Source organism: Colossoma macropomum, unplaced genomic scaffold (assembly GCF_904425465.1).
Source record: "Colossoma macropomum unplaced genomic scaffold, Colossoma_macropomum, whole genome shotgun sequence".
Classification (NCBI taxonomy): domain Eukaryota; kingdom Metazoa; phylum Chordata; class Actinopteri; order Characiformes; family Serrasalmidae; genus Colossoma; species Colossoma macropomum.
Genome location: NW_023494806.1, coordinates 4,144,052 through 4,169,683, shown reverse-complemented (window position 1 = coordinate 4,169,683; position 25,632 = coordinate 4,144,052). Strand labels below are relative to the sequence as shown.

The 25,632-nt window shown below is 41.8% G+C and overlaps 1 protein-coding gene across 8 annotated transcripts; it reads left to right on the top strand.

Moving 5' to 3' along the window:
* Positions 1-6,061: 6,061 nt before the first annotated feature.
* Positions 6,062-18,532, top strand: zgc:65851 (uncharacterized protein LOC321113 homolog). Of its 8 annotated transcripts, none has more exons than XM_036598639.1 (5): positions 6,062-6,890; positions 10,479-10,796; positions 12,031-12,155; positions 13,153-13,456; positions 13,580-18,532. In XM_036598639.1, the coding sequence occupies exons 1-5, from the start codon at positions 6,219-6,221 to the stop codon at positions 13,730-13,732; spliced, it is 1,572 nt and encodes a 523-aa protein (XP_036454532.1). In that variant the 5' UTR covers positions 6,062-6,218; the 3' UTR covers positions 13,733-18,532. The 8 variants fall into 8 exon arrangements, with proteins under 8 accessions (XP_036454532.1, XP_036454528.1, XP_036454524.1 ...); XM_036598635.1 differs by having other exon boundaries at positions 6,063-6,890; positions 13,153-13,351; positions 13,391-18,532; XM_036598637.1 differs by having other exon boundaries at positions 6,064-6,890; positions 13,153-13,378; positions 13,451-18,532.
* The last annotated feature ends 7,100 nt before the right edge of the window (positions 18,533-25,632 follow it).

Sequence of the window (25,632 nt, the reverse complement as noted above, 5' to 3'; positions counted from 1 at the left end):
TGAACGAGTTTTGAACGCAACCCTTTAGTAAATTTGCACAGATGCCCAGCGTGTAAGTGTGGGTTATTAAAACGGACACGTGGTTAACATGACATAATCTGCACCTCACGCTATTCTACAGTCTGTTTCTCTGTGGAACTGTGAGCCCTCTGGTGGACAATGTGCAGAATAACATGTACCGTTGATCTCCTTCTGCAATCAGGCACGATCTGATTCTGCTTATCAAATTGTGCCCTCTAGTGGCTGATCTGAAGAAATTCATCTTTACCTTTAAATTCTTCTCAGTTCTGTATCGTGTGCAGACAATCTATCTATCTATCTATCTATCTATCTATCTATGTATCTATCTATACCTGTCTGTCTACCTGTCTCTCTGTCTATCTATCTGTCTATCTATCTATCTTTCTGTCTGTCTATCTACCTGTCTGTCTATCTATCTATCTATCTATCTATCTATCTATCTATGTCTGTCTGTCTGTCTGTCTGTCTATCTATCAATGTCTGTCTGTCTGTCTGTCTATCTATCTATGTCTGTCTGTCTGTCTATCTATCTATATATCAATCTGTCTGTCTGTCTATGTCTTTCTATCTATCTATCTGTCTGTCTGTCTTTCTAACTATCTGTCTATGTCTTTCTATCTATCTATCTATCTATCTATCTATCTATCTATCTATCTATCTATCTATCTGTCTATCTGTCTGTCTATGTCTATCTATCTGTCTGTCTGTCTGTTTGTCTTCTACCTATCTGTCTGTCTTTCTGTCTATCTATGTCTGTGTGTCTGTCTCTTTAGCTGACACTTGCCATTGGGCAGGGTGATCTTAGACTCATGCGCAGCTGCTCCACAGCGTCTCGTTCTATTGGTCAGTGCTTTTCTATTGAGAATGTACAAGCTGTGTGTGCAGTTGAACACCTCTGTCACCAGTTGAATTCATTTATAAGAAGCACTGTCTGGATACTTTTGGACACATAGTGTTTACAGTGCTGCGTTTTATGGAGAAAAGTACTGTTGTGTGCATTGCATTCCACTTTTGTCCACTGTGATTGCTTTTCAAATTGGTACAAATTCTTCTCCTCATGTTTTAGCCCTATATTTCTGTTTTATGTGTTTGGAGGGGAGCCAGTGTACCTCAACTGAGCACCTGAGTCAGCAATGGGGGCAGCTTAGAGAACAGTACATGTCCAAAAATATCCAGAGATAAAGCGAATTCAGCTGCTTTGATGCTCTTTGTTTTGGAGGAAACGTTGGATGTGCAGGTGTCTACAAACGTCTGAGTGTATGTTGCTGAATTCACTAAGTGGAAGGGGTGTGTTGATACTTTTGGACACATTTCCTTTTATCTTTGCCTCCCAAACTCACATTTTTGGGCCAAACCTGTAAATCTGATGATCTCTCTCTCTAAAGCCGTGATGAAATACAGTGTTTCGGGTTTATAAATTGTCTCTCTGCCACAAAAACGATGGCTGTCATATCTAAACCTCTTAACTCTGTGCTAAGTCTAATCAATATATCTGATATTACTCTGTATGAGATACACCGATCAGGCATAACATTATGACCACCTCCTTGTTTCTACGCTCATTGTCCATTTTATCAGCTCCACTTACTATATAGGTGCACTTTGTAGTTCTACAGTTACAGACTGTAGTCCATCTGTTTCTCTGCATACTTTGTTAGCCCCCTTTTACCCTGTTCTTCAGTGGTCAGGACCCCCATGGACCCTCACAGAGCAGGTACTATTTGGGTGGTGGATCATTCTCAGCACTGCAGTAACACTGACATGGTGGTGGTGTGTTAGCGTGTGTTGTGCTGGTACGAGTGGATCAGACACAGCAGTACTGCTGCTTTTTAAACACTGTGTCCACTCACTGTCCACTCTATTAGACACTCCTACCCTGTCGGTCCACCTTGTAGATGTAAAGTCAGAGACGATAGCTCATCTGCTGCTGCACAGTTTGTGTTGGTCATCCTCTAGTCCTTCATCAGTGGTCACAGGACGCTGTTGGCTGGATATTTTTGGTTGGTGGACTATTCTCAGTCCAGCAGTGACACTGAGGTGTTTAAAAACTCCAGCAGCACTGCTGTGTCTGATCCACTCAGACCAGCGCAACACACACTAACACGCCACCACCACGTCAGTGTTACTGCGGTGCTGAGAATGATCCACCACCCAAATAGTACCTGCTCTGTGAGGGTCCATGGGGGTCCTGACCACTGAAGAACAGGGTAAAAGGGGGCTAACAAAGTATCAGAGAAACAGATGGACTACAGTCTGTAACTGTAGAACTACAAAGTGCACCTATATAGTAAGTGGAGCTGATAAAATGGACAATGAGCGTAGAAACAAGCAGGTGGTCATAATGTTGCCTGATCGTTACACAAATGTGTTGGTTTTTGTGATAACAGTGAATTCAGCATGGGCTGTTTTGCAGCTTAGTTTCCACATATGGGCTGTTTGAACCACTTGATACATTTTAAAACTTTCTACATCAAACTCATCACTAAATAGGTGAGGAAAATGGCATTTTTCACAATATGGGCCCTTTAAGGATGTCTTTTCTTGGCCTGACTGACCTGATTGAGTTCTTTGAGCTGCCTCTCGCTCAAGCAGGGTAAAATGGCTTGTCTCAGATGTTTGAGAAGCGCTGACTGTAGATGTAGTGACCGCAGCGGAGGGGCAAAGGGGTGATCTCGACTGTAGTGGGGCGTGGCTGCTTCCTCTGCACACCCCCTCCCCGCTCCCCACCACACACACATGCCAATAGAGCCAATGGAGATGGTACGACCTCTCAGAACTCAGCCTTCCTCTCTGCACACAGCCCACCCCCACAAAGCCCCGTAGCGCTGAATCATCAGGAAAAAAGTGCAAGCAGATGCAGCTTCGCCAAGAACGCTCCCCCCTGATTTCTCTCTTTTATCAGTGTAATACGAGATCTGCTATATGGAGCTATGACATGTCCCTTTAATCTCCTGTACACGTGTGTGGGTGCGTGTTCGTTTTTAGCACTTTGTGAGGACCAAACGGACCTTCGGGATGATGGGAGACCATGAAGTGAAGACATTTCGCTGCTTTTTTCACGAAAAAATGCCATTTTCACCACAGATGTAGCTTGAAAAGAGCCAATTGAGCCTTTTTGGTTATGAAGGATAAAGATTGGGTTTGGCTGTAGCTACAGCTACAGTAATAAAGAAGGCAATATAAGTTCTGCAACTGGAGTGGGACCCCCTGGAGCAGCTGCACTGGAGCTTTAGGTCTCCATGCCCACTGCCAAGTGGTATAAACCCCCCAGCATTGGGCTGTAAAGCAGCTCCTTTCTCTGGAGTGATGGAGCTCCGCCCAGTACACTCTTAAAAAAGACCTTCAAGGGTTCTTTAGGAAAGAAAATGGCTCTATATAGAACCATGAATGCTCAAAGAACCCTTTGCATGAATAAAAGCATTCTTTGCATCATGAAAAAGTTTGTGCTGTAGATGGTTCTATATAGAACATTTTAGAAAAGGGTTCTATGTAGGACCAAACAAGCCTGACATACAGCTCTGTGTTATTAGGATTAACTTCCTCATTTAAAAGGCTAACTTCACTGATATTGGAAGCTACACACTTAAAAAGATGGTTCTTCAAGGGTTCTTTAGGAAAGAAAATGTTCTATATAGAACCAGGAACACTCAAAGCACCCTTTGTATGATTAAAGGGTTCTTTGCATCATGAAAGAGTTCTTCCGACTGAAGGAGACTGTGCTGTAGATGGTTCTATATAGAACATTTTTGAAAAGGGTTCTATGTAGGACCAAAAGGGTTCTAACAAGCCTGACATACAGCTCTGTGTTAGATTAGTTTCTCCATTTAAAAGACAAACCTCACTGACATTGTAAGCTAGACACTTAAAAATTATGGTTCTTCAAGGGTTCTTTAGGGAAGAAAATGTTCTATATAGAACCATGAATGCTCAAAGTACTCTTTGAATGATTGAAGGGTTCTCTGCATGGTGAAATGGTTCCTTAGCCTGATGGAGAATGTGCTGTAGATGGTTCCATACAGAACCTCTTTGAAAAGGGTTCTATGTAGGGCCAAAAGGGTTCTAACAAGCCTGACATACAGCTCTGTGTTATTAGGATTAGCTTCCTCATTTGAAATGCAAACTTCACTGATATTGGAAGCTACACACTTAAAAATGATGGTTCTTCAAGGGTTCTTTAGTAAAGAAAATGGCTCTATATAGAACCATGAACGCTCAAAGAACCCTTTGCATGATTAAAAGGGTTCTTTGCAGCATGAAAAAGTTCTTCAGACTGATGGAGAACGTGCTGTAAATGGTTCTATATAGAACATTTTTGAAAAGCGTTCTATATAGCACCCAAAAGGGTTCTTCCACTGTTATAAGCTTGACACCATAACAATAAAAGAGCCCTTTTGGGTGCTATATAGAAGCATTTTCAGTCTGAAGAACCATTTCACCATTTTATCATGCAAAGAGTACTTTGAGCATTCATGGTTCTATATAGAACCATATTCTTCCCTTAAGAACCTTGAAGAACCATCATTTTTAAGTGTGTAGCTTCCTCTATCAGTCAAGTTTGCATTTTAAATGGAGAAGTTAAGAAGTGTCAGGCTTGTTAGAACCCTTTCGGTCCTATATAGAACCCTTTTCAAAAAGGTTCTATATGAAACCATCTACAGCACATTCTCCATCAGGATAAGGAACCATTTCACCATGCAAAGAACCCTTTAATCATGCAAAGAGTACTTTGAGCATTCCTGGTTCTATATAGAACATTTTCATCCCTAAAGAACCCTTAAAGAACCATCTTTTTAAATCTGTAGCTTACAATATCAGTGAAGTTTGCATTTTAAATGGAGAAATTAATCTTATTAACACAAAGCTGTATGTCAGGCTTGTTAGAACCCTTTTGGTCCTATGCAGAACCCTTTTCAAAAAAGTTCTATATAGAAAGATCTTGCATGTTCTCCATCAACCTGAAGAACCATTTTACCATGCAAAGAGTCCTTTAAGCATACAAAGGGTTCTTTGATTGTTCATGGTTCTATATGGGACCATTTTCTTCCCTAAAGAACCCTTAAAGAACCATCATTTTTAAGTGTCTAGCTTACAATGTCAGTGAAGCTTGCCTTTTAAATGAAGAAACTAATCTAACACAGAGCTGCATGTCAGGCTTGTTAGAACCCTTTTAGTCCTATGCAGAACCCTTTTCAAAAAGGTTCTGTATCATGAAAGGGGGGCTTTGAATGTTCATGGTTCTATACAGAACCATTTTCTTTCCTAAAGAACCCTTGAAGCACCATCTTTTTTAAGAGTGTACCTTTGGGATGGGTTGGAGTGATCCAAAACATCGGTGCCTGACCTCACCAATGCTCTTGTGGCCGAATGCAATCAAATCCTCACAGCAATGTTTCCAACATGTAGTGTAAAGCCTTCGCCCCAGAGCAGAGGCTGTTACTGCAGCAAAGGAGAACAAACTCCTCATTAACATCCTCGGGTGAGCTTGTCTATGAACTCCTGGGTGTGTGTCCGCATGTCTCTGGGTGTGGCAGGGGCAGAGGATGGTGTTCAGGGTCAGGATTTTCAGGTCTCATTCAGTATTCAGCCACTGCGGTGGGCAGGCGTGAGGGGGGAGCGGCCTGCGGAGCCAGTCAGACGCTCCGCACTGCTCCCCATCCCATCACACAGCAGCCGCTGGAGCCTGCAGTCCTGCATCACCTCATGATTTCACTCAGGGGACCTGTGACCACTGTGCGACTGCAATGCATGCGCAACACCTTAAAGAGGATCCCAGAGAACCCAGTAAACAAACAAACTGCAGTCACTGTTCTTTCTCCACTGCTCTGACCTCTGAGTGGTCTGTCTCGGTTCCTCTGCAGCATCCTAATGTTCCTCAAGCTGTAGGAGCGAGGCAGGGAGCAGAGGGGGCAGGAAAGGTGCACGTGCGCTCCCTTGGGGGTGGGAGGGGGGGGCAACTGGCGCGTGCTGGCAGTGATGGGGTGACTTTTTTTTCCTTTTTTTCTGCCCAGTGCAGCAGGATCTCCTCTGTGCTGCCGCTGCGTCTCTGCGTCAGATGACGCTCAGCCCTGAGCTCCATATATATATATAGAGGGTCCGGAGCGCACGAGCGCGCACCGTCTCTCCTCCGTCACTCACTCACTCACTCACTCCTCTCTCCTCTCGCTCTCTCCATCCGCAAAGAGAGAAAAGCAAGAAGCATGACTTTTTCCGGAGACCTGTACTCGAGCAGCTCGTACCGGCGGATATTCTCGGACGCCCCCCGGCTGTCCTCGCGCGGCCCGGCGGGCTGCCCCACGGCGTCCCGGCTGCATGCGAGCCCCAGGCTGGGTGCGCGCCTCGCGCTGGACGCCTCGGTGGACTTCGCGCACACGGCGGCCGTGACCAACGAGATGAAGATCATCCGCACGAACGAGAAGGAGCAGCTGCAGGGCCTCAACGACCGCTTCGTGTGCTTTATCGAGAAGGTGCGCGCGCTCGAGCAGCGCAACCGCGCGCTGGAGGCCGAGGCCGCGGCGCTGCGCGAGCGCCACCGCGAGCCCTCGCGCCTCCGCGACCTCTACGAGCGCGAGATGCGCGAGCTGCGCGCCCGCGGCGACGAGCTGGCGCGCGACGCCAGCCGCCTGCGCGTGGAGCGCGCGCAAGCCGGCGAGGCGCTCGAGCGCGCCAAGGAGCAGCTGGCCGAGGAGACGCGGCGGCGCGAGGAGGCGGAGCGCGGCGCGAGCGCCTGCAGGAGGGAGGCCGAGGAGGCGGCGCTGGCCAGGCTCGAGCTGGAGAGGAGGGTGGAAGCGCTGCTCGAGGAGATCGACTTCCTCAGAAGGGTGCACGAGGAGGAGCTGCGCGAGCTGCAGGCGGCGCTGCAGGCCACGCAGGTAAAAAAAAAGAAGTCTAGAACCTGGTTCTACATAGCACCAAAAAGGCTCTTTATAGAACAATATACAACATCAATCTGAGGAATCACTATGCATTTAAGCATGAAACAGTTCTACATATGACTCAGGGGTTCTAAACAGAACCGTTCCCTTCAGTAAAGAACCCATGCAGAACCCTCTTTTTAAGTGTGCAGTTTACACTGGTGAGCCGAGTCTGCGGCTGTGCGCGAGGCTGGTGGGGTGAATCATTAATAAGGGCGGTTTGTCCTGACTGAGACTCCAGTCTGCACTGCAGCAAACATAACGAGGACCGGGCAGCATTAAAACGCGCGTTCACGGCTCGGTGTGTGAACAGAGCGATAGAGATAAAAGAAAGAGAGGAAAAGAGAAAGAAAGAGGGAGGATGGAAAGAGCGAGAGAGAAAAACGCAGAGAAAAGAGCGAGAGTTGTTGGGGCAGTAAAGTTGCAGCGCTCTCTCAGTAGCGCAGGATTCTAGGTGTGGCCCCGCGCTCTGATTGGCTGCTAGAGTCCCGGGCTGCTCCTCAGAGTGAACTTACGGGCCAATCGCAGCGCAGGAGGGCGGGGCCAGGCGAGGATCTATCGCTAAAGCGCAGCAGTCAGCATGACTCGTGCTAGAGCAAGAAACGAAGCGTATAGGTTTAAATAAACAGATCTAAACATATATATTGTGGTGTATACACACACACACACACACACACACACACACACACACATATATATATATATATATATATATATACATATATATACATATATATATATATATATCTATATACCACATTATATATCCAAAGGACCTCTAATTCATGAGTGCAGCTGCTTTAGTTGTAGCCATTGCTAACACAGGTTCAATTGTGCACACAGCTATATATAATCTCTATAGGTAAGCACTGACCATAAGCATTAGTGAGCATGAGCATTAGAGTGGGATGCCTTGGAGCCTAAGATCACCATGCCCAATGCCAAGCGTGGGCTAAAGGGGCCAAGAGTGGGCTAGAGGGGTATAAAGCCCCCCAGCATTGGGCTGTGGAGCAGTGGAACTGTGTTCTCTGGCGTGATGGAACTCCATCCATTACCTTTGGGATGAGTTGGAGTGATCCAGAACTGACCATCCAGCATCAGTACTTGACCTCACTAATGGTCATGTGGCTGAATGCAACCATATCCTCGCCGCAATGTTCAACATCTAGTGTAAAGCCTTCCCAGAAGAGTAGAGGCTGTTACTGCAGCAAAGAGGGGCAAACTCACTATTAGTACTCTTCATTTCAGAAGAAACACTGCTGTCTACAAACTTTAGGGGGCCAGATTAAGACCCTTAGGTGCCCCTGGGCAGTAGAGCTTTGCTGTCCCTTCCTCACCTTTTGCTGACTAAGTTTTAGGATGGTTTTGCTGAAGTTAAGCTGGTTCTAAACTGCTTCTGGACATATAGCGCATATTATTTAATCTTATCCAGCTTCCTTACACTGTTAGAAATAAAGGTTCTGCTCAGGTACATTTTCCATTCATAAAGGTACAAACAATGTAAACGTGCCCTCAAAGGTGGTGGGTCCAGCTGTGAACCTTAAATAAGTTTTTCCAGGTGAAAAGACGGGGTGTGTGGAGTCAGTACAGCTTAGAACATATCATTTCAGTGGATTATGGTTCAGTTATGTTCCCTGACTAAAGGTACTGAGATGTACCCTTGAGGGTCGCACCCCAGTGACAAGAGGGGAATGCCCCAGTGACAGTTTACTACGTTTATTTCTATAAGTGCGCATGCACTTGTGGTGTATCTCTTCTGTTCTCTTCTCTTCTCGCTCGTTCAAACGCACCAGCTGCATCATCTGTTCTATGCGGGAGTTCTGAGTCAGCAGCTCTGATTAGAGCTCTCAGCGATTTAACCTCATTAACAGCTCTTCAGTTCATTACAGAAACCTATAGCAACAGCGTGTGGCTATAGATGCACTAATGCTTAACCTTAAAACCGCAAGCATTCAAATTTGAAGAGAGGATGAATATCGATTAGCTGTCCTATCCATGCTCTGCCCACAAATGCACTCATTTATATGGCAACTGTTGCTGTGTTGGGTAAGCTTTACAGAAAGTGCCAAACGACAGAGTGGTTTGGTGTGAAGTGGTTGATTGTAGAGAGTCAGATTTCTTTACAGTGGTGGTGATAGGAACCAGGCGTCACAATGACTACAACACAAGTATAGCCATTTTATTTACCATCCAAAACCACCAGTGAACCTACACGAGTCTTCTGAGTGTTTATATGGAATGGTGATGTTGATTAAAATAGTAGTAAATCTATTAAAAAAAAAGTTTTGGGGGGACTAATTTGCCTTATTACACCGTGCATGTATCTCTCCACCTTTAATGGATATTAAAAAGTACATTGCAGCCCAAAAGTTTATCTTAAAACAATTATAGAACAGTGTCTCAGACATCAGGCAGTGTATTCATATGCATTGTATGTAATAACTTTCTGAGCTTTTAGAGGTGGACGTCTGGTTCCTATCACCACCACTGTGAACGTTTCTGACTCTGTAAGTTGCTCTAGAATGGAACATTTTATGCCAAAGCACTCACACAAGCGCGGATGACTGGACGTTTAACATGTATTCAAATGTACTGGACTGAGCCGATTCTAATTCACCTTAACGTTAATTGCAATAAAGCCCTCAGAAGGCTAACCTAGGCTACTAGTCTGGCCATTATCATTAATAATTCCACACCCAGCACAGTGGTCAAGAACAGAGCTGATATTGGCAGCTCTTAGCTCCAGATGGTCCAGATGAAGGTCAGTCTGATGATGTAGTACTATCAGCTGGACATGCTTGTCCTCTGTGTTGTCCTAGTGCTGTTTCACGTAGGCAGATTTTTTCTACAGATGATGCTTTCAAAAAGTGGGATATAAAAATATCTAACAAATAAATTTATAATTAGAATTAGAAGGTAATTTCAAACTGTATTAGGGACAAAAAGATCATTTTGTAGAGAGGTGGAGCGTGACCCCAGTGCTCACAGCTGTAATGGATGCCTGTGACCGGACATCACTATCCAGCCGTGGCCATCTGTCCTAAGAATTATTATATAGAGATCAATACCCCAATACTGTACTTTGATTACCTGATCAATAATACTCAATCATTTGGTTGGAAAACCCCCCACACTGCCTCAAATATTCTCTTGAATATTAATTTTCTCTTGAAAAGCTCTTGTGTAAGGAGAATTCCATTACATTTTCAAAATTTCTGCACAGTTCAAATGTTGAGATGTAAACAGAGAGATTCAGAGTGGTTTGGTGTGAAATGGTTCAGATGTCTTTACAGTGCTGGTGATAGGAACCAGGGGTCGCCATGACTACAACACAAATATAGCCATTTTATTGACTATCCAAAACCACCAGTGAACCTACACGTGTCTTGTTGATGTTGACGATGGTCAAATAATGATAAATCTGATTTTTATCTTGTCTTTGAGGACAATTTGCCTCACAGTGCCCTGCATGTATCCCTCCACCATGAATGATTTACTACCGTAAAACAATGATCATCATCTATTAATGAATTAATCAACCAACAGGTATCCGTTGAGATGGACGTGAGTAAGCCGGATCTCGCCGTGGCTCTGAAGGACATCCGCGCTCAGTACGAGGTACTTTCGGCCAGGAACCAGCAGCAGGCGGAGGAGTGGTACCGTTCCAAGTTCGCCAGCGTCACCGAGGTCGCAGCCCGCAACACTGATGCCATAAAGCAGGCCAAAGATGAGCTGGGCGAGTACCGGCGGCAGGTGCAGGCGCGGACCCTGGAGTTAGAGGCCCTCAGGGGCCACAACGAGGCTCTGGAGCGGCAGCTGGCAGAGATGGAAGACCGCCACAGCAACGAAATCGGCGAACTGCAGGTGAGTGAGTGACAGGACTGGGAGAGAGTCATAAACAATGCACAAAGATGAGAACATAGAGCACAAAGGTCTTACTAAAAAATTACAATAGCTAATAACGCCTCACCAAAATCAATTATGTACAGTTAAAATGATCATTTAAATTGAAAAATGAAGTAAAATACAAATATTTTGTGCATGGAGGCTGCAGTTTTATGCACCTTCTCATTGCAAGGAGGAGTGTTCACCAAGAGGATGTTCTAGATTATGTTGGATATGTATATGATCTAGCGAGCTGCCTTGATTCCTACTGCCTATATAGGGAGATAATTATGTAAGTAGTATTTTAACCAAAATACACGCTTATAAAATAGCTTATAGTGCCGCTGTAGTTAGAGAATGATCACATTATCAATTGTTCTCACCACCTGTGCACTAATACCAGCTAGCTAACAACGTTTGACAGAAGAATGGTAACAAACTCGCTCTAGATTGCTGAGCAAAGAAGACACAGAAAGTGGTTATTTCTGCCGTTTAATCTACTTTTCCTATTTGCTGATTGCATCCAACAATATGGGTAGCATGGAGCTTCTTTTACACAGTGATAGGAAACATGGTAGCTCACAGAAAGCTCCGATTCCACATACTGATCCATTTTACTGCCCTATGTGGACGTGCACACTGACCAAATACTCTGTGGTCAGATTTTAATCAGTTATTCACCAATGTTTCTCAATGCAATGCCCAAACATTCAGTCTGTTAGGATCAACTAGCTGGTCATTTGAAACTACAGCATCAGGTGGCAGAGCTAGCTACCATGTTAATTTTGCAAATAAATAATTAAAAATAATAAAACGGTAAAAAATAATGATAAAACAAAATATTACAAAATTAAAAATATTTGATTTGCCTTATTAAGGATACATGATGCTGCCTTAGCCTGTCCATTGTGTTTCCTGCCTTCCGCCCAGTGAGCACTGGGATAGGCTCCAGCATGCCCTGTGACCCAGGAGGATAAGCGGCTTAGATAATGTGTGTGTGGTTGGGTGTGAGTGTAATGCTGCCCTAAAATTTAGCCAAAATGGGGCACCTTAGAAGGCACCATATTACAGAGATCTAAGAAATGAGACAGACTTCATGTTGGGAGGATCCAGTTGGGATTTAAAAGGCTGCCTAAGTAGATGCTCTCCAGTTACTGGAGCACATTGATGTACATGCTAGCAGTAACTCTTGGAATGTCCTGTTTGGCTGTAGGAGACTATCCAGCAGCTGGAGGACGCCCTGCGCAGTACTAAGGGAGAAATGTCCCGTCACCTGCGCGAATACCAGGAACTGCTAAATGTCAAGATGGCACTGGACATAGAGATCGCTGCCTACAGGTCAGAGAGGCCTTCCTTTCTTTAGTACTATGGAGTTCAAGCTCTTTCTGGTATAAAGACTGTCAGTCCACAGCCTTGACCACTTTTCTCTGATTTAACCATCTGTCCACACTGAAATGGCGGTTTCAATCACTAAGAATGCGTCTTTTTGAAGATAAGATGTGAAAATGCCATTTTGCCATTTACAACGAAACCATTTGAAAATCATGTAAAAACACTATAGTGGATGGAAAACATGCTAATTTGGAAAACTTTTGAAGTAAAAATGGTGATATGTGCAGAAATGTTTTGAGACCGATATAAACATATACATCTAATACAGTTGTAAAACTTTTTGAAAATGATTTAAAACCACTGAAGTGGATGGAAAACTTTTTAAAAATGAAAAGCTTCTCCAAAACAATGTAAAATACTTATGTGAATGTGAAAAGTTTTCAAAAATTTGTAAAAATGCTAATGTTATTGTAAAACCTTTTGTAAATAATGTAAAAACACTAATATAGATGTAAAACCTTTTGAAAATGATTTAAAACCAGTGAAGTGGATGGAAAACCTTTTGAAAATGATTTAAAATGGTAATATGGACAGAAAACTTTTCCAAAACAATGTAACATGCTTATGTGGATGGAAAATGTTTGAAAACAATGTAAAAGCACTACTGTGGATGTAAACTTTTTGGAAATTATGTAAAAATGCTGATGTAAAAATTCTGTGGGTATGTAAAACTTTTTGAAAATGGTTTAAGATCAAGTGGATGAGAAACTTTAAACTTTTTCAAAACAATGTAAAATGCTTATGTGGATATAAAACCTTTTGAAAATAATGTAAAAACATTACTTTGTTCAAAAGACTTTTTTAAAAACAATGAAAAAAGGCTAAAGTGGACAGAAACTTGACATGAAAACAGCATTTTTGTTTTAATAGTGATGACAACACTTAAATCACTTAACTCTCTCTCTCTCTCTCTCTCTCTCTCTCTCTCTCATGCTCCTTAAAGGAAGTTGCTGGAGGGTGAGGAAACCCGTCTGAGCACTGTGGGCGGGACTTTGCTCCAGTCCGCCTACTCCGGCATCTCCTTCACACCAGGACGCGCTTTCACTTTGGGCACTTACAGGAGGGGCGTGGCCAAGCCTGCTGAGCAAGAGGAGGAAGAAGAGGAGGAGGCAGAGGCTGAGGAGAAGGAAGAGGAAGAAGAAGCAGCAGAAGAGGAGGGAGAAGGAGAAGCAGAAGGAGAGGGTGAAGGAGAAGGAGAAGAAGAAGGAGAGGGAGAGGGAGAGGGAGAAGATGAAGGAGAGGAGGAAGCAGAGGAAGAAGCAGAGGAAGGAGAAGAGCAGGAAGAGGCTGAGGAGGGAGAGGTGAATGGAGAGGCTGAGGAGGAGAAAGAGAAGGAAGAGAAAGTAGAGAAAGAGGAGAAGAAGGAGAAGAAGGAGAAGGAGGAGGACAAGCAGAAAGAGAAGGAGGTGGAGAAGGAGACGAAGAAGAACGAGAGCAAGGGCGACAACAACAAAGTGGAAAGCAAGAGCGAAAAGGCCGAGAACAACAAAGGAGAAAAAGGCTCTGCGGCCAAAAGCAAGTAGAGCTCTCGCTGCTCCACTGCTGCCCTCCAAACACATATCCACCGGACTGCAATCTCCTTTACCTCTCTGCTCATCACACCCACACACTCACACAAGCACAAACACTCACACGCGCATGGAAGTGCACCCACACCATCAGCGCACCTCATCCGCTCACCATCGTCCATCTCTGGGCACTGTAAGGTTTACAAGCGGTCTGGAGCGCTCTTATTAAAAGGGCTACTTAAAGGGTTCTTCAGTAAAAGAACCATTTGAAGGCTTAAATCAGGGGTATCAAACTACCAACCTGCTTCATACAGCTTCATACAGTATGTCACGTATTTACAGTTAATCCTCAAATTCACAAACTCACAAAAATACGGCTAAATATTTACATTTGATGGTTAGATTTGCTTCTCCCACCAGACACTGTGACTCATTTCTCAACAGGAGCTCTATATAATCAGCTTGGACTGATGATTCTGATGTTAAAAGCAGTGCATGCAAGAGGAACCATTTAAAACCTGAAGCTGTGGAAAGTCATGGTGTAATTTAGCTAGTGTCCTAATTTAGACTGATAGTTAAATCTGCCCACATGGATTCATTCATGACACAGCTGTAACACACCAGGGTGCTTACGCTACACGAGTGAGGTTTGAACTCACGGCCCTTATGTTAGTAGTTTGTAGCGCTACGGGTCAAACCACCTGGCGGACACTAGAGGACAGCCTCAAGTGCAGAGCAGTTGAGGGTTGGGAGAAAGGTGCAACTCGGAAAAGAAATGAAAAAGGGCCAGGAAACAAACTAGAGAAGGAACAAATTAAAAGGCGAACACAGTTAACAAGGAAGAGGTGGTGTGGTCAAACCCTCAATCATGTTCCGTAGCATGTTGCCTTGTTGCTGGAGAACAATTTGAGAAAAGCATAGACTCAAAATTGATGCCGAAGTTACTGGCTGAGTCAGAGCAACATGCACGTGGCAGGATGAACTCAAGACTGAGGAGCGAGCAGTGTGTGAGCACCCCTTAAGTAGGGTGCCCACAGCTGCTACCACTCAGCCCTAATTACTAAAGTCTTGGCTCTCCAGCCCCTGGTAGCAGCCAGTGGTGGCCTAGCAGGTTGCCTGTACGTCACAACAGCAGTAAATACAGTGTGTTAGGGACATAATTATCAAATAGGTCCACTAAAAAAAGCAGATTTAGCCACTTTGCCAACACATCACTAGAATGTCAGAATAAAAGTCCCATATAACATACATTCTACTTGTAAAAGTAAGTGTTCTTGATGTAATTACACTAGTATTTATGAAACACTATGTGTAGATATTACTATTAGTAATAATAATACTAATAATACTACTAATAATAGTAGACAATTGTGGTGACAATTTGCTAATAAACACACACTAAGATGTGCTTAAATGAGTGTATGTGTTATGTAGTTAAAATTAACTTGTTGGGCACTTTTTTCCCTGCATTTTTTCATCCGCCTCCCCTCGGAGAAGACCACCTAGCTAGTGGCCCCCGAGTAATTCGAGTTTGAGACCCCTGGCTTAAATAGTTCTTTACATGGTTAGAGCACTCTCTGTACTGCCAAAAAGCATTCCACTGGAACCTTTTTTGGGTACTTTATACACTATAAAAGTAACGGTGCCATAGAAGAACCTCTTTTGGTTCCCAAAAAACTGAGCTGTTCTTTAGCAAACTATTTGTATGTCTGAGAAGCCTCTTAAATTGGCATACAATATTTACATTACGTTCTTCTATGGCAATGATCAAAGAGGAACCACTTAAGAACCATGTATTAAGAACAGATGTGTGAGTGTTCCAAGAACCCTTAAATTGGTGTAGAACCTTTGCATAATGTGAAGGGTCTTTAAACTTTTAAATGTTCTTCTCACTTACAGATCTCTTCTTCTAACAGGTTCTTTAGGGGAACAAAAGTGGTACTTTTAGAGTTGCTCAAAGAACCCTTTGTGGTGCCATTTTCTAAGAGAATAGAAAGCGTATTTTTAAAAGCGTACAGTTGCATAAACAGCAACAGACAGCTTCGTTCACAACAGAACCGTGGTGATCAAATGGATTCATTCAGAGTAGCTGCAGGACGTTCATGCACTTAGCACACTCAAGACACATTAGTGACCGCAAAAAGACATTCAAATGTTTAACAAGAACAAAGAAAACGCATGCGTTAATGTGACAGTAATGAACGAGAGTGTGAAATGGGGTCCAGAGACCACAGTGCCCAGTCACTCCATTCTTCAGTGTGCCATTATTACACAGAAGTAGGTGCTGGATGGGATAAGAGTGATTGAATAAGGCTCAATGAATGATGTAGGCTGGACGCGTACACTGACCTTCACTGCAGATGAACCGTCTTCTTTGGTTCCAACTTTTTGGTGCTATTAGATTTAAACAGCGAGTTGGACATTGATGGGTTCAAAAGGCACAACATAAAAACAGCAGGTGCTTCGTTGAGGTCTTCAGTGAATGTTACCAGCCAAGAAACCACACTCATCACCCCAAATATTCACCCCTTTACCCCAATGTTCACCCCAAAGTTTACCTTATTTACCCCCAGTGTGCACTCCATAACTCACCCTGTTTATCCAAATGTTCACCGCAAAATTCAACCCATTTGAACCAAAGTTCACCCCAGAGTTCACTCCGTTTACCCCAGTGTTCACCCTAGAATTTACCCCATTTACCCCATCTTCAATAATACTAGAATAGCTATGTACACATTCCTCAATGTCCATGTCTTTGGGCTGCGAAATTGCCCAAGCTCATTTCTACCATTCATTTCCTGAGAAAAGATGTTTTAATCTTCTTTATCACTCTATCAGTTTTCATAAGCAGCACTAAATCGTCCATCCATCTTCTGTTTATTTATTTATTTATTTTTTTGCAATAGTCACGGCACAGCGACAGTGGCTACGTTTAGGATTTAAAGACGATCAGTTTATTGAGGAGGGCTTTTGGAGTTTAGATCTGAGACATGGGCGTGCATTTTGCATCCAATGCCGTCCCTCCAGGAATGAAACGTTTAGAGATTCTGAAGACTTAAAAAGACTGCTGCTATTTATCTTCCTATTCCTGCTACTTTTATGTTCGGATGAAAAACAAATCCTCCTCTTGATTGGTTCACTCTCCTACTGAGTCACTTTCTTCCATTCTCCCAGATCTCATGCAAGAGTCTCCACCCCTATGCAGATAAAATGAAATATTCCACAATATAAATAAATTGTAATGACATTGTAATATTTTATATTTTAAGATTTGAAGCACCTCATTAACCTAGCTCACTCGTGTTTAGCAGGCTAAAGAGTCTCCACAAGGGGGCACTATTAGCATTCAAGAAGCTTTTGGTCCATCATGAGCTGAATTGCAAGTGTTTGTACAGATAAAACTCTGAGGGCCAGTTTCCCAGACTTGAGTTCAGCATAACCCAGGACTAAAATGAATTTCTAATGGTGATACCCCAGTGCCACTGCAGTTTGTACCAAGACTGGGCTTAAAGCGTGGCTGGGAAACATAGTGCGCAGTGCAGTGGCTCTCCACTCCTGAAGTTGAAGGACACAGCTCGAAAGCAGTCTGTGAAGTATATGCTTGAAGCCTTTCTAAGCTTTACCAGCCTGTTCTGTCAATTACATGCTTTCCAGTTGTGCTCCAGTCCAAAATAACATAGATGTTCCACAAGGGGGAGCCGTTAGCACTCAAGTAGCATTTTGTGAATCATTACAAGAGATGAAACCCACACCAGCAGGATTTTACATATTCTTGCTGTCATAAATTCAGATATCAAAGGCATTAGGTACCACAGGGAGTGCCTCAGCCTCTCTTTGGGTGTTCTACTGATTTTAGACTACAGTTCGGCCGAGTGAAGCACAGAATTAAAGCAGTTAAGCCCTGAACAGTGTTTTAAATGTTTCTTCCACCTAAAAAAGTAGTTCCAGCAATTTAGACTTAAGCAAGCATTGTTGTTGCTTAGCAAAGAGCGGAATGAAATATACTGTGAAAAGTTTTCCATTAGCTCAGCCTGAGAACTAAAAACTTCATGTGGTAACAAGAAGGTAATTTGGTTTTATTCAACTCAGATATCTTTAATGAAACTGAATTAACATGTTAGATGAACAAATTGGTGGATTGAATTGGATTAAGCAGGACAGCCCTGCTTAATCCAATTCTAACCACCAAACAATCATCTTTAGTGGAAAGATTTGATTATTTTAAGTGTCCAGATATATTTTCATGCTTGACAGGTGTCATTTGGAGTGGCATGGACATTTAGAATGACTGTGTATGTGACAGTAAAGGCCACTTCTCAGTTTGCTATGATATTTGGCCACTTTACTGTGTATCCTGTAGCAAAATGGTCTACTTCCTAGATCTTTCCTATCATCTACTCTAAGCAAACAAGAGAGAGAAAGTGATATTATGACACTAAACACTTGTGACGGCTGAAGGACATCGTCCATGGCTTCATTACCGACTGAAGTAGGAGGTGAACCAGTTGATTGGAGGATGTGTTTTTTCTTTTGCATGGCCTGACCCTTGGAGCTTGGCAAAATAAGACAGGATGGGATAGATTTGCTTGTTGTGTCTATAAAAATAATGTATGTACTGTAATTGCCTTAATAATGAGAGAACTGCATTAAGTAAAAAAAGGTCCTGCACTTTTCTGCATTTTCACACTGTTTCAGAGAGGGTTGAGGGGAGGTGACACCACATTGAGCAATCTGCTAATCTACTGCAACCCAGTGAGCTGCTATCTCCATACAGTGATCTTCTCAAAGCCAAATAAAGCCATTTACCAACCAAAATCTCAGCATGTCTGTGGTTTCTGAGTCATTCTAATGTGCAATAGCTGAAAAAAGGGGGACAGCCGTGCCACCTTGGGGTACATACATATAATACATGTTGGCCTTTACAATGTGTGTAAATTTCATGGTGATTAGACCAAAAGAAACGGCCCAAAATTACTTGGAAAAAAGTCTGGTTCTATCGACTTACATTAAAAGTAAAGTACATTTTTTTCCATCTCCTGTAAAGTTCTCATTTTGGAGAAAAGAGGTTTCTATCTATCTATCTATCTATCTATCTCTTTATATATCTATATATCTCTTTATATATCTGTATATATATATATATATATATATATATATAGATCAGAATGTATATTGCTATGCACATATAATTAAGCTAACTCACTTTAGCATTTTAAACTGGTAGTGATTATCATTTGATTTGATTAAAAATAAAACACTATTTTTTTAAAGTATTTTTTAAAAGTAATTTTAATTTAAAAAATGAGGCCAAAATGTTTTAGTCACATTATGCAAATTCAAAAAATTGTGATTTTATTATAGCATTTTAAAGTAAACAGCAGCCTAGAATATCTTACCCAAATTAGATCAGCAGATACTTAATAAAAAAAAAAAACTTTTCAGTCAAAAGTTCCCCCTATTTTTTAGTATTGCATCTAAGTGAGGCCTATGAAATACAGTTACAGTTGAGCTCACTCAAAAAACAGTGAATGGAGCTGCTTCCTTATATGCTGAAATGGCTTTTATTTTTGATTAGTATTTTTAACTCTGTTCTTTGCCCGGTTGAGTCAGTTTCCACCTACAGACTACAGAGTCCACGATCACACAATGCCCCCAGCCTCATGATCTCATGCCTTTGCAGTTACAGGTAACTTCATCTGTGCACAGACTTTATCTGCTCATCTTTGTCTTTATCTGTTCTTTATTTAAGCCCTCTGTCTGAGCCTGAGGGACTGTTTCAGCTCAGATCACTCTGCTTTGACTGAAAGACAAATTCCACCGATTTCTCAACTTTTCTATATAATTAGATGGTTAAGATCTAAACAGAGTCATTCAGAGTGGTTTGGTGTGAAACGTTCCGTTCTGGAGAGACTTCCCGAGTCAGAACTGTTCACAGTGGTGGTGATAGGAACCAGACGTCAGCCTCAGAAAGTTACTACATGAAATGGTTATGTATTCACTGCCTGATGACTGAGACACTGTTTTGTGATAGTTTTTCGAAAAGCCTTTGGCATTAATCATCAAATCCATTTACGGTGGAGGGATACATGGAATGTGTTGTAAGGCAAACTAGCCCCCAATGAAAACATTTTCCCAGATTTTTTTTTTTTTTTTTGAGTAAACCTTGCCTTAAATTCTTTTGTTGACCTAACCTAAGATGCAGTACTAAAATGTGAGTTTTTAAATGCGAAATTTGGTCACCACTTTGGAAATATGATGGATTTTAGATGTGAATTTTATTAGAACTTCATTTCTCAGTGCTATACAACTTTCTCAGGCTTCTGGACATCTTCCTGGTGCCCTACTAATGATTTTTGTGATTTGATTATAGCATTTTAAAGTAAACAGCAACCTAGAATATCTTACCTAAATCAGACTGTTGATAAGTTTAATATAGTTAAAGTCTGCGCTGTGTTGTTGCCTGTATTAGCTACAAAATGCAAATATCAGATCAAATATTCAGATCAGCAGATACTTAATAAAAAAGTAGTTTTCTCAACTTGGTTCAGCCAAAAGTTCTATTTTTTGGTGCCCTACTAATTATGTAAAAGCTGTGAAGTTGTACCGGACTGACATATGAGAATCATTTCACATGCATCTGCAACCACATTGGTTTTGCATTAATGATTAATGAATTATCACAAACTTTTGAAGAGTCGTGTGCGTACTTATGTGCCAGAATACAGATGGATAAATGAATGACAAATTAATGACTGATGATCAAGTAGAAAATGAAGTAACAACAAATAACCTTAAAATATTTGTATCAGCTTGTGTCTCGCCTCACCACACACACACACACACACACTCACAGCTCCTGTGTTTAAGTGACTCATAATTTTGCCCAACACCTGCCGTCCTGATAAGTCTCCATGTGTGGGCAGACTTTCAAAAACAAGGACACGGAGAGCCTTCGTCTGCCATTAATTCACCTTTGAGTGGAAGTGTAATTATGCAGGGTGGGCTGTGGACCTGCTGCTCTTTTAGCCTGACTTTACTCCGGCTCTGATTTATGCTCTTATTCCAGCTGGCCCTGCGGGTGTGGAGAGAGACGGGCCGTATTAATTATGCATGAGGCTCCTAAACAGCCACAGTGCTGACGGCATCTCTCCCCATCCAGACGGGACGAATGAGAAGAAGCTCTGCTGGGATCCATCACGACCCTGCTGCTCCCACAAACCTGAATAAACCTGCAAAAACCTGCATATACCTGTGTGAACCTGCATGTCCTTGAATAAACCTATGAATATGTATAAACTTGCACAAAGATGTATAAACATGCATAAATATAGTGCATGTTTATACATCCTGCATAGACCTATACAAACCTGTATAAATCTGCATAAACTTTTATAGACCTTTATAAACCTGTTTAAAGACCTGTACAGACCTGTAAAACCTGCATAGACCTGTGTAAACCTGTGTAAATATATAAATATGTACCAACCTCTATAACCCTATGTGACCTTCATATACCAGTATGAACCTGTTTAAACCTGCATGATCTTCGTAAACCAGTGTGAGCCTGTATAACCTTCACTATCTTTTTAAACCAGTACAAACCTGTATAAACCTGCAGAAACTTCATAAACCAATATGAACCTGTATAACCCTGCATAATCTTTATAAACCAGTATAAACCTTTATAAAACTTCATATCCTTTATAAACCAGTATGAACCTGTATGACCCTTGATAATCTTTATAAACCAGCATGAACCTGAATAAACCTTCATAATCTGTATAAACCAGCAAAAACACGTATAAACATTCGTAATCTGTACAAACCAGCATGGACCTGTATAAACCTTCATAATCTGTGTAAACCATTATGAACCCATATAAACCTTCATAATATGTATAAATCAGCATGAACCTGTATAAACCTTCATAATCTGTATAAACCAACATGAACCTGTGTAAACCTTCATAATCTGTATAAACCAGTATGAACCTGCATAAACCATCTTAACCTGCATAAACCATCTTAACCTTTATAAACCAGTATGAACCTGTATAAACCTTCATAATATGTATACACCAGCATGAACCTGTATAAACATTCATAATCTTTATAAACCAGCATGAACCTGTATAAACATTCATAATATGTATACACCAGCATGAACCTGTATAAACATTCATAAACTTTATAAACCAGCATGAACCTGTATAAACCTTCATAACCTTTATAAACCTGCATGAACCTGCATAAATTTTAATAATCTTTATAAATCAGCATGATATGTATAAACATTCATAACCTTTATAAACCAGCATGAACCTGCATAAACCTTAATAATCTTTATAAACCAGCATGAACCTGTATAAACCTTCGTAACCTTTATAAACCAGTATGAACCTGTATAAGCCTTCATAATCTGTATAAGCCAGTATGAACGTGTATAAACCTTCATAATCTGTATAAACCAGCATGAACCTGTATAGATCTTCATAACCTTCATAAACCAGTATGAACCTGTATAACCCTTCGTAATCTTTACAAACCAGTATAAATCTGTATAAACCTGCTTTAAACATTTTAATTTATTTAAACCGCATGAATCCTGTGGTGTGATCTGTCTAATTGGTACGGATTCTCCTTCTACTCCCTCTCTCCTATTTCTGTCATTCATTATTCCTTTTGTCCTCTTCTTTCTGTCCTTCTCTCTCTTTATTTTATTTCTGCCTCCCCCCTTCTCTCTCTCATTACTTCTGCTCTGCCCTTCACACTCTCTCCCTTCCCTTCTCTCCTTCTTCCTTCTTCCTTCTCTCTCTGTCCTTCTCCTGCAAATAACCGTGACTGATCTGGCTGAATTGTGGCTCACATTGCGTACAGAAGGGTGAACACAGAGACGTGACGCAGCAGAACAGAGCAGAAGACAAAAAATTGGAATGTGTGCTTAGTTGCACTCAGTGCCCTCCTCCCCCGCGGAGCACAGTGACTCAGCAAAGCCTCCGGCTGCTGAAAGCACACAATGAAATATTGAATCACCTAAATTCAGGGCAGGTTTCATCACCACCAGCTCATGAGGCTCTACTCTCAGTCCTCAGATCAAACTGTGAGTGAATATTGATTCATTACGCTGCTGATTCTACTCACACATCAATCATACCGCACAGAAATGAGTCACTCGTGTTTATTCATAAACGCACAGCAAAACACCAAGCGATGAATTATCATCTACAGGGTCGAATTAACATTTACAACAGGGGTGTCCAATCTTATCCACCAAGGAGGGGGACACATGATCAGGACTTAGCACAAGTCGAATTAGGTGACCTCCTGCTTGTTTGGGATGAAAACCCGCAGCCACACTGCCCCTCTGTCGACAACACTGGACACGTCAATGTTAAAGAACAAAAAGTTTTGGCGGAAATGTGTAGATGCATGTAACATACAGAAAAACATTTTGTAATGTGGGTTATGCTTTAGAAACCCCCTCTGAGCAGATGAATCTGATGATTGAAAGAGAATTCGAGGAGAACTCGAGGAGACGTCTTCTGAGGAGGTGAGTGAATTATCTACTATCTACTATTATCTACTCTGTATCTCAGAGCAACGCAGAGAAACTTGTTCTTGCATTTGTTACATGCAAAGTTGATCACTGTTGTCACGCCTCAGGAGGACTCAGACTACATTGCCCACAACCCCTCGGGAGATCATATGACTTTAGATGGTTGTGCACGCACCTATCAGCGCTCACATTCACCGGAATACTAAATACATTCACCTGTGTTTATTGTCATATGACCCACATAGTATAGCTTATAAGCCCGGGCTTTAGTCTTAGTCATTGCGAGGTATTGTTTCTGCTAGAACTTGCTGAGCGTTTCTATTATTCTGTTTACTACGACCTGTTATGACCTACGTTTTGTCTCTCTGACCTTGATTTTTGCCTGTCCCTTCTTGTACTTTTGCTGACGGTTTTTGGATACGTGTTTTGATTGTTTGGCCTGGTTTTTTGACTACGATATCGGATCACTCCCTTGGATTTGTTTGTTTTGGTTATGATCACTTCGGTGATCTTGTACTGCTTTCTGGTTACGACCCGCGCATGTTTTTTGACCTCTTCTTTGTCGCCCTCGAATAAAGCTTGGTGTACGCTTTTAATCCGCAAGCGTCTGAATCCTGTTGCATCGTCACAACTGTAGTGATCTTCTTACCGGACTTCCTAAGAAAACAGTGCTGAAATCAATGCATGAGCACTGATAATTGCAAGAAGCTGAAACGTTTGCTCAGTTTGTCTGTGTACTCTATTTAATGGAATTATATATTTTTCCTAGTCTGACATTTCAACACTGTGCAGGCAATACTTTTTCTATTCTGTTTAAGAATGATTTTATTGCACAAGCAATTTCTTTGATGAATTCATAATTTTATTTATTTAGGAATGTTTTTTTCTGAAGCTTTTTCATGTTTTGTTTTACGTTGTCTGTGTTCTTAAGAGTGCATGATTATTCTGTATTGTGATTCAGCTATCATCTAAAAATAATGTTGATATATTTTTTTAAATACTTTTCTTTTTACAACACTGTAAGCGTTTGGGAACTGAGGAGGCACAGCTGTAGTTTTGAAAGTGAAATGTTTTCCTGTTCTTGTTTGATATTGGATTTCAGCTGCTCAGCAGTTTGGGGGCTAATTTGTTGTATTTTTCATTTCATAATGTGCCAAATGTTTTCAGTGGTGACAGGTCTGGACTGCAGGCAGGTCGGTTTAGCAACTGGACTCTTTTAATACGGAGCAATGCTGCTATAATACATGCAGAATGTGGTTTGACATTGTCTTGCTGAAATAATCAAGGCCTTCCCTGAAAAAGACGTCGTCTGGATGGCAGCATATGTTGCCAAAACATGTATATATCGTTCAGCATTAATGGTGCCTTCACAGATGTGCACGTCACCCATACCATGTGCACTAATGCCCCCCTATACCATTATGAATACTGGCTTTTGAACTGTGCACTAATAACAAGCTGAGTGGTCTTTAGCTTGGAGGACACAGTGTCCAGAGTTTTAATTTACATTTGTGGATGCAGTGATGAACTGGGTTCACAGACAGTGGTTTTCAGAAGTGTTTCTGAGCCCATGCAGTGATTTCCACTACAGAATCACGTCTGTTTTTAATGCAGTGCTGCCTGAAGGCCCAAAGATCACGGCCAGCTAATACTGGTTTTTGGCCTTGTCCCTTACATACAGAGATTTGTCCAGATTCTCTGAATCTACTAATGATATTATGTACTGTAGATGATGAAAAGCAAAATTTCTTTGTTTTTTTACGCTGAGAAGCATTATTCTTGAATTGTTGCACTATTTGATTGTGCAGTCTTTCACAGAGTGGTGAACCCCTCCTCATCTTTACGTCTGAAAGACTCCGCCTCTCTGAGATGCTCTTTTACACCCAATCATGTTACTGACCTGTTGCCAATCAACCACCAGGAGGAATGGACTAAAAGAAACGGCCCAAAATTCTGGTTCCATTGACTTACATTAAAAGTAAAGTATGTTTTTTCCTTCTCCTGTAAAGTTACCATTTTGGAGATACGATGTTTTGTTCCGACAGCAGCAATGTATTCTATTGTATCTATTGAAGTGTCATCTTCCCCCAGGATTGCTAATCTACTGAAGAGATCTATTTGGAGTCAGGTGTGTAGTTAATTTTCCCAGGAGCACTTTCATTTGGCCTGTCATCTCTCAAGGCTGCTGTATTTTTAGCAGGGCCATAATTTCCTGTCACATTATTAATGCTTTTTTTCTGTTTTTTTACATCAAGATGGTGAGATGTGTAAGACCTGATCATCTCTCATTATGTCCTCTCACTACCAAGCTGAAAGCACGAGAGGGTGGAGTCAGGGATTTAGGGCTTTTCAGCCTACT

Coding starts and splice junctions, on each gene's coding strand:
- zgc:65851 (XM_036598631.1), top strand. CDS start 6,219: ATGACTTTTTCCGGAGACCTGTACTCGAGCAGCTCGTACCGGCGGATA. Junction 6,891..10,478: donor CGGCGCTGCAGGCCACGCAG/GTAAAAAAAAAG, acceptor ATCAACCAACAG/GTATCCGTTGAGATGGACGT. Junction 12,156..13,152: donor ATAGAGATCGCTGCCTACAG/GTCAGAGAGGCC, acceptor TGCTCCTTAAAG/GAAGTTGCTGGAGGGTGAGG.